Below are 9377 nucleotides of genomic sequence, written 5' to 3'. Positions count from 1 at the left end.
GAATTCAGTTTCTCTCTTTATCTTGGTCTGCTTTTCTTCCGGCAACAAATTTTCGTTTTCTTTCACTTTCGTCAAAGACACTTGCATGTGCTCTATTCACGCGCAGGTAAAGTCAGTGGATCATCACCGGAGATCATTCGACATTCCACTCTTTCCTTACTCTGCGAGTCAGCTCGTTTGACTGTAATGCCGGCGTTGAATAAAGTTAGCAAACGTGAACATTTTTTTTGTTCTTTGCCTACGACTGTCCAACATATCTACATTTTGAGTGGGAGGGGTTGTTGACAGTATCAGTCAGCCTGTCATCAGCAGCATGCACGATTTGTAACCTATTCTTCATCAGAGTCCTTTGCTCCATGCAACCATCTTCGCAAGATCCCTTAAGTCACTTGGTAATGGAGAGTTCTGTATGTGGGGAATTTGTTTTCCATCATAGTATGGGAGATTCAGCCAAAATTCTTCCATTGCTCGATTTTATTTTATTTAAAGAAATATTTGTACTTTGAGGTACAGAACAGATTCCATTAAACGGTAAAATAGTTTGAGAACTAAAATGGTTCACCCCACCCAAAACTGAAAGAATTGGGTTTTTACCGTGACCCTACACGAACTATTGATCTCGCCCCTCAGATGAGATAGAACTTGCTTTCGTTTTATTCAGTTTTACTTGGTATTAGATCATTCATCATGTACAACCACCTGTACAACTTGACATTCCACGTGTTCGACGACTTCGGGATCATGGGATCGCTGTCGTGAAGTTACCGGGGGATTCTGTTGTTCACCACCATCAGGTTCATTTGCAATGTTGAGAACCTCAGCATCCGACCCACCATGGCCTCCACTTATTGTACTTGTATCATTAGAAACGTTGTGTTGTTTCTTTTGATTCACTTTCGCGGTGTTTTCATCTAATTTAAGTACTAAATCGTTCCGTTCCATACGTTCGAACGTGTCCCGAAGCTTTTGAATGGTGAATTCAGCCGGTTTCATCCTGTACCAATATCGCAACACTAACTCCCCTGGATGTATCCCAACTCGGGAGTGTGTATCTTCTATGGATTCGATAAGTTCCAAATGGAAGTTGAAGCCGGCATAGTCGATGAGAAGTCTCCAGTCGTTACCAGTGGGTGAATATGGCGATAACAACATACTGAGCTCATTTAAAAGTTCAAAGGTCAGCCATTCGTGTTTGTATGAATCATTGCCTGTACTAAATAAGGGCTTTAGAATCGAATTTCCATAGCAACCAAGTCTTCCGTCTGACTAATAAAACAATGAACAGATAGCACGTTGGTGTAAGATTGTGGTTTAAGTTTATAAAAAGTTGCGTTTCCTAAAAATTAAAAAAATTCTGATCGATAATCATACTATCATACAGTTTACATCATTCCGAATGTTTAGTCTAGTATTGGAATCGATCTCCACCAAACAAATTCAACAAAAGGTAGTTAGTTTGGTTTCGGGTGTCATTATAACAGTGTTAGTCCCTTTCTTTGTACTTCTCTGCAAATTGAAAGTGTGCCAACATATTTTGGTCAATATTGCTTTAAACGATGGATAAGGGGGCAATGCTTACTATTTTGGTGTACAGTAAATTAAAGTGTCAGGCGACAAAATTAAGACATTGTTATTTTGATCGCATATACTATCGTATCGTCAAATTCGAACTATTTTGCAATTATTCAAGAAATTATTTCGATTGTTTACCTCAGATCCCGTCTGATAATTTCTGAGTCAAAGACTTACGTAATTACTGAAGTCGGTCGCTATGTTATAAGAAACCGTTCCGTCGCCAATAACTTGAACTTGGCACAGAAACTTGGTTTGGCCCTGACTGCCGTCATGGTGTATAACGAACTGATGGGCTTCATCAACGATGAAATTATTCCCACTTCCATTTATTATCGGTTCAATATCACGGCCTCTTAGCTCCTGAATTGACAAAAACAAATATGCCTAACTTTAGAGATTGGAATCTTTCAAATTGGACATCACAGGAATCTATTGACCAAAGCAGTTGTAAAGCGGTCAACCATAACAAATACCTAATTTGATTTGTTCAAATTTTAACAACGAAAGTTACTTCCACTGTGTTAACGAACTGACAATTTGCACCATTAGCTCTGGAAATATGTGCTTCGAGGTTTCCGACGTGTCATCAACCCTCTCCCACCAACGTGTCGGAAACCTCGAAACGCATATTTCCGGACTGCTAGCACCGTGTACTAGTATACGAGGTTGTTGTGCAAGTCTTAGTTGAGAAGGTCATAACGTGATCCCATCTAATACATCTCCACACAAGTATTCAACGTTCAAAGCTGGCTGTATCAGTTCGGTTAGCATTGGAAAATACTTATCGAGCAAACAAATGCCTCGCATTTCGAGTAAATACTCGGTACGTCCCTTAGAAGTAACTTTATGTGATGTATGGTGATACTTCCATGGTTAGACCGTGAGATTTATATACAGCGTGAAACTTGACAGTGCTTACTTACCTTCAATTGTGAATTGAACAGGAAAGTCCAACCACTTGGCAACTCAGGTATCTGTATACGCAGCGAGTCGGTTATAAAAATTCTCCTTGGGGGCAGCGCAATGTGATCCTTACTGGTCTTGCATTGCTGAAGTTGTTGTCTCTTAAAGTAACAACATGGTTAGGAACATACAATAAATACAAATACTCAACAGTGAGATTAAGTGAATGTCATGAGCGCAAGCGTATATGTGTCGAAATCGTATATTAAACGTGGGTGTCTGCATCAAAATTAATGCACATAGGATTGTTGTAATAATACCACGTGGCCCCCGACAACCAATGAATGTGACCTGGTTAGGAGATCTGGATGCAGTTGTATAATTAATTAATATCAAGTCATCTGACACCAAAAAGGAGCCGTGGTATTCGTACATGTAATAGGATAAGCACATGTAATAGGATAAGACAACTGGGTGCTCATATAAAGTCAAAAAAACCATACACATGTGCTTGCTATTACCTGACCAGTTTTCCCCATAAAGACACTAAACGTTTTTGAATAGTTCGCGAAAGGTGCCCATAAAATTGCTTGAACGTGTATACGTAATACTAATAACATAACACAGTATTACAATTATCATGACCCCCCCCCCCGCCATTTCGATCTTTTCATCTGTTTATTCCATTGAACCCATGTAGCAGTGTAGAAGTCACAATGTTATTTGTATTTTGAAATTCGACTGCTACATTGGATAAGTTAATTATTAAATGTTTTCGAGCTTCTCATCCGAAATTTTCCATATTCTGGGTTAATAAAGATTCCATTCCAATCTCAAAACATCAACTTACAAGTTCAAGGGGATTTTTGTTGCGGTTTACAATATACACGTCAACAATCCAGTTTCCTCCTAGACATGGTCTTCCAGCGAATACAGCCACAATCAATTCCTGTAATTGTAATAACACCACGTTTTCAGTAAATATATCATTTTGATAAATATGTATAGTCCGTGGTCTAAAACTAAGGTTTTTGGATTTGTTTTGTCTTATTTTGCCGCTTTTTTGTCCATTATTTTGCTCAGTGTGTATTATGCAAATTTGAGATGATGGGGAGTATCATCCACAAATGTAACACATTTGTATCTATGGTTGATGTCGTTTACATGTAAGGGTTAAACATTACATAGTTAGAACATTTATGGTTTTTATTACATTTTTGGGTGATTCGGAATAAGTGGCCTATACTAGGAAAATATCAGAGTAAACAGTTTATAAGAGCTCACTGTACCTTTTTCTTGTAGGTTGGGGAAGGATTTGGAGGGCCTTGATCACTAGGGGAAGATGGTTTCGAATCGGTCGGTGGAACAGGTGGTTCAATTTCTGGTTCAGTCCTTCCCGGGATGCTTCCGGGTACCGTAGGTGTCCTGACAGGTACCGCAGGTCCATCAATCACTACAGTATCCGTTTTTGGCATGTCAATCAGTCGTTCTGGTATGTGATTTCCCGGTTGGAGTTCCGGAATGTTTCGATTCGTGAACTGACTAATTTTGGCACTAATATTTTCACTGTCAATTGCCGTTTGCGTCCTTATAAATTTCTTTTGAGTTTCTCCTTCCAACCGTAACACATAAACTCGTTCGCCTTGCGAATACGAAATATCGAAACTGTCGAAAGGTTTGTCCAGAAGGTAACGCTTTGTTGTTTTCCCCTGGCACAAAGAACACAGAACAAGCCTCGTTGGTAGTATGTACAGAAGCAAATGTCCTTTGGGTAGATCGCTATGCGACTCTGAAACCTCCACTTTATATGACTGATCTGTTGGACAAAAAGTGCAAAAGAGGGTTTGGTAACTGACCTTATTAAAATATGTAATAGATACCGTCCACAAAAAGATTAATAAACTTGGTGTCTTGCTTCCCGTACATTCTTTCCCATACCGGTATCGCGGTATTTTCTTTTCATTACTTGCCGCTTGCCCGCTTATATTTCGCTGAAAGTTTGGTGTATGAGATTTAGTAAACTGACTCATGATTGACTGATGCGCTCATTTGCATGTCAGTCACGTACAGGTTACACCTACTTTAGGTACAAATATACTAGTATATACAACTACGTAACATGTTTATTTATTAAACCAGTTTTTTAGTTGCGTTTTATTTTTACGATGAATTTCTAGTCGTTGAGTTGTTTGTTTGTTTGTTTGTTGCCTGTTTCGTTTGTTTGTTTGTCCGTTTGTTTGCCTATGACGTGCTCTTGTCTTTACTTGAATCTGCCTTACCTGCAATATGCAGGGAAGGGCATAAAATAACGAAAAAGATAGTCAGAGATCCAAGAATAGCAGGTGTCAACAGTACCAATATGAAAGTTCTTGCTTCACCTAGGTTCCAATTTAAAATTGCCAGATATCTTATCTTCTGTCATTCATTTACTGGTTAAGGTGACAATGTTTGTCTGATTTTGAAGGCCCAGTTGCGAATAATATCTAGGTGTGTAAAATAGATATCTGGCAGAGCTATAGAAAAAGTGGGTCCACAACGAGTGATCATTGTATATTAACCCTCATATGGCTCCAGTGTCAAGCTAACACTAATACGAGGACCCTGGATTGAAACCTTGGCCTTTAATGCATGATTCCTGGATGTTATCAATTTAAAGGTGATTCAAAATGCTCACAATCACTATTGCTATTTTGCTAGACGACATGTTTGTGAAACGTATTCTGGTTTTAAAACTTTAAAAATGCGTCTGCAAACACCTTAAAATTGATGCCATTTTGATTTATTTTGCCATAATATGGGGACATAATATTTTAGCATTTATACCCACAGACACTGACAATTAGTCAGGAAGTGTGAGTAAATATCAGTAAATGTTGGTTAATAAGCCATGTAGACTGTAGTTTTTGTTTACTGGTGTCTATTACAACCACCAGCAATGTATTTTGTCACAATGCTGTTGAGTTTTATTCACCTGTTGACTACTCTCGTCATAGGCTACGTGCTAACGATGTCCCTCAATGACGTCACAAATTCCCGTGGTCTAGGTGTGACCGGAAATACCCGAAAACTCTCGAAGTAAATCCGAAGGGAACTGACTGAAAAAAGGTCATTTTAAGGTGTCTGCAGACGCTTTTTTTAAAGTTTTAAAACCAGGATACGTTTCACAAATATGTCGTCTAGCAAAATAGCAATAGTGATTGTGAGCATTTTGAATCACCTTTAAATTGAAACAAAAACTGTCAAGGTAGTTAAACTAACAAACGGTTATGTCATCTCGACACGAACTGAAGTAAAATTTTCATTATAAAAATGTACAAACCATTCACCTTTTTCAAAAAGATATCTTTCCACCTGGCATTTCCAATCATTCATATCGGATGTATTCCTCACTGATGACGAAAACATAAAACGACATATAGAAGATGGTTTGGTGAACTTTAACAGTTTGGTATTCAAATGGTTTCCATCCCCTGTTTTGTAAAGGATTACCAGCTTGTTACCGCAGCCTCTATTTCTAGAATCTATGTCAATTCCACAAAACGAGTCGGACGTTAGCTCTACGGTTAGTTTCAGGTTTTCAGGGCAGCTCCGTCCTCTGTAGTTGTATAACCTAAGATGCACTAAGAAAAGAGAAGACAACAGAAAGAGTATCCTTAAACCCGTTCATCAGGTCGGCAAAAAACACAGGAAAATACGTTCTTGTACCAAGACCAGGGGTTCTTATTACTTTATACACGAGTAACGTTTCGCTCGTTGAGGGCGACAGGTTTTGTCGATCAAATTGTCTGTTTACTGGCTTTACAGCTAGGAGGGGAAAAGTGTAGTTACTGAGTTACGGTAGTAGTAAGTAATTGTAGTGACGTGACGTGTACATCTACTGGTGCATAGTGAGAAACGTCACATTCTATCGCGTTAAATTCTATCTAACCTGCAATGAAGTCAAGTTACACCTTTCGGCAACTCATTGACGTGGAACAATACCCAACACCTTTTAATTTACGCCATGGAGGGTTCCCGCAAGATCTATGATTTATCTGAAACAACTACATATTTCTTATAATTCTGATTGCCGAACTTCATTTTCGCACTTCTAGCCACATTTCGACGGAAATCTTTCACTCGTTCAATGATATTAAAGCTAAATTTGTATTTACTACTGTGATGTTGATAAGTTGATAACAATTTACTTTTTACTTCTCACAAACGTGGGATTATCAACGTTTCATAAATCATTCACAACATTGGGTGGGCATTGGGATGGCGGGTAAGTTGAATCCAAGCGGCAGGGAGGGAGGGCAGATATTCTTCACATCAGTGGGCGGGCACATAACAGTTTTAATACCTAACCCCCCCCCCCCCCCAGTTTTCTTTTGAGAGGAGATTCTGTTAAAAACATAATTTTTTTGTCTGAAACAACATAATAAAAACCAAAAAGCTGCCCCTTGGCTGCTGCACTTGATACGTGTACTTACAGCACCTTTTAAACCACGGCGTTCTGACACCATCATAACGTCGATCGCACGTTGCGTTGTCCCTATTTTGCAATGACTCACCGAGCATAACCGTCTTGTTCCCTGGGGTAGTTTTTGTGCGAAGATGTGATCACGATTTTCTAAGGGCGTATTAGTATACCATCCATTTGACGGCAGTCCGACACGTAACTAAAGTAACCGTGGACTACTCGTGATCAATGACAAGTAGGCATAGACAAGGAACTTCCGCATTGTTTACTCCAAGGTAATATCCACGTATTAGAACAAACACTGACCGACTAGATAAATAGTGGGACGATCACGGGTTGTCTTATATTGATTTCTTACCTGTTCCTCGTGGAATGTCGTGAGGTATCGTTTCCTCGTCCACCACTAACTCCACTTTATAAAGCTACAAAATATGAAAGAATAAAAAATAAAAATAAAATATCTGCTTCCTTTTTTCAAAAGTGGTGTGCTCAAATTGAAGATGTAAAATTAGCTACGTTAGACGGTACATGCATGTCAGTATGCATGCATGTATAGAGTGTGGGACTGGAGTCGAGTGTTAGCCACTCGTTATAACGAAAACTAACCCTGCTTCAACTGTAGATCTGGTTCCAATCACAAAGACTACAATCTCGACACCAAAACAAATAGAGTGACGACAGTTTCGAAGATATCGTTCTTTGGTGTCCTAATCTATTCATCATATCGCCGTCTGTATTGCTAATAATTTATTTGCCAATCCAATAAGCCGCTTTTCGTCTCGCGGCAGATCTCAGGTGAGGATGGTCAAGCTGAAATTTTCAAATGCTTAGCAACACTATTGTTCTCAACATCATCGCACATGGCTACCTGTACGGCGAAAGCTTGACGGCGATGCCATGTTTGACAACCGTTGTTGCTAGGCATATTTGCATATCTCGTGATATCGGCAACGAGACATAAAATCCCTTATTCGCCAAATTTGACGGGGAAATGAATTGGGCAAAAAGCTCGACTCGGAGTCCTGTCTTAAACACCAGAAGTAGGCCTACAGGTCTGAAAGTTTGCAGATACGTATATTCTCGATGTTGAGTCGAATATTGATTCAATTATACGCAGAGAAGAGAAATTAAGTTATCAATTGTATCCTTGTTCATCAAGTCATATCAAATCATATCAAATATACTAATGCTAATAACGAAATGAAAGATCATATGTATTGATAAAGTGAATGTACTATAAGTAAAATTTTGTTCCAAGCACGTCCAAGAAAACGACTACATGAAATCTTCGACTGAAAAGTCGAAAAATTTTAGTTGCCAATTTTCTTCATTGTGTTTTGATGAACAAAGGTTTGCTTCCATAGACCGTGTTGATCAGGTAATAAGCTATTTATAATTGTGACCCAGTTCGAAAGCCAACCATAACCTCTGCAGGCCTCGTCACAGATGGCGGCATCGATCACAGACGCTTGTGGGCAAATATTCTATTCAAAGGGTGAGCTTAAAACAAAACAAAAATCGCGTTATTTAATACCTTAGGTATTTACGAATATTCAACAATTACAGTCACCCGTATTTGGACATAAAAAATGTGCAATCACCAGTGACGGTATTTTTTTTTTTTTTTTTTTTTTATAAATGCCTGATAGCGCGATGTTTTTGACGACCATTCTTGAATAGAACATCAGCACTGGGGTGACAAAGACATAATTAGTTATGAATTCGAAGAATGGCAGTTTTCAATTCACTGAAAAGACGTGACGCTGTCAAATATGTTTTACAACTTGACCTTAGTCACCATTGGCTAGCTATATATCTGTGGGAAGGATCGGAGAACTGTGTATAGACATCTGGACTCACTCGGAGTTGTAAATCTCGCGAGTATGTAGACAGTTAGTGTTACGCGTACGACTTCCGGGATCAACACGGAAATAATATCGGCGATTCTACAACGTACGTAGGAACAAGGTGTTGCAGAGATTTGTAGAATTATATCGACCCTAGCACGTACCTTGTTGTGTACCGACCTGTCATCCCCATGCAAAGTTGAAATTTTACACCAAAACAGATCCGTCTTGATGACCTTAGGTAGAACTGGTGGTAACTCTGGCATCATCATGGTGCTACTGCAGTGTGCCAGCCTATATGGATTACTTGAGCCTGAGGCAACCTTGAACAGCCGCCCCTTCACAGCTCTCGATGACCTCAGTTGTCGGTTTCACTCAGTTTGCTTGGTTACGAACAAGGTGGGCTTCGTATCGACAAATCCAGAAACACCCTCTTCCGTCATCAAATTTTCCAACATGTGTCGTGACAACGATACCAGCCGAGATGGGGTTTCCCCTTGCTTGCCCTATGTATAGATATGCGCAAGAGAAAGTCAACACATTATACAGAGGGCGCTGTATTCATGCGCTTGACAAATGCTATAATATAG

The 9377-nt window shown here is 39.3% G+C and overlaps 1 protein-coding gene across 1 annotated transcript; it reads right to left on the bottom strand.

Annotated features, from left to right (window-relative positions):
* Nucleotides 1-678: 678 nt before the first annotated feature.
* Nucleotides 679-9059, bottom strand: LOC144435444 (uncharacterized). Its single transcript, XM_078124040.1, has 8 exons — nucleotides 8952-9059; nucleotides 7299-7362; nucleotides 5805-6098; nucleotides 3768-4294; nucleotides 3329-3427; nucleotides 2499-2639; nucleotides 1750-1935; nucleotides 679-1266 (listed from the first exon to the last, which is right to left on the bottom strand). The coding sequence occupies exons 1-8, from the start codon at nucleotides 9057-9059 to the stop codon at nucleotides 679-681; spliced, it is 2007 nt and encodes a 668-aa protein (XP_077980166.1).
* Nucleotides 9060-9377: the final 318 nt, after the last annotated feature.

Source organism: Glandiceps talaboti, chromosome 5 (assembly GCF_964340395.1).
Source record: "Glandiceps talaboti chromosome 5, keGlaTala1.1, whole genome shotgun sequence".
Lineage (NCBI taxonomy): Eukaryota > Metazoa > Hemichordata > Enteropneusta > Spengelidae > Glandiceps > Glandiceps talaboti.
The sequence above is the reverse complement of the archived record's forward strand: the minus strand, read 5'-3'. Positions and strand labels throughout refer to the sequence as shown.

Coding starts and splice junctions, on each gene's coding strand:
- LOC144435444 (XM_078124040.1), bottom strand. CDS start 9,059: ATGATGATGCCAGAGTTACCACCAGTTCTACCTAAGGTCATCAAGACG. Junction 6,099..7,298: donor CGACATTCCACGAGGAACAG/GTAAGAAATCAA, acceptor CTCTTTTCTTAG/TGCATCTTAGGTTATACAAC. Junction 3,428..3,767: donor CCCCAACCTACAAGAAAAAG/GTACAGTGAGCT, acceptor TTACAATTACAG/GAATTGATTGTGGCTGTATT.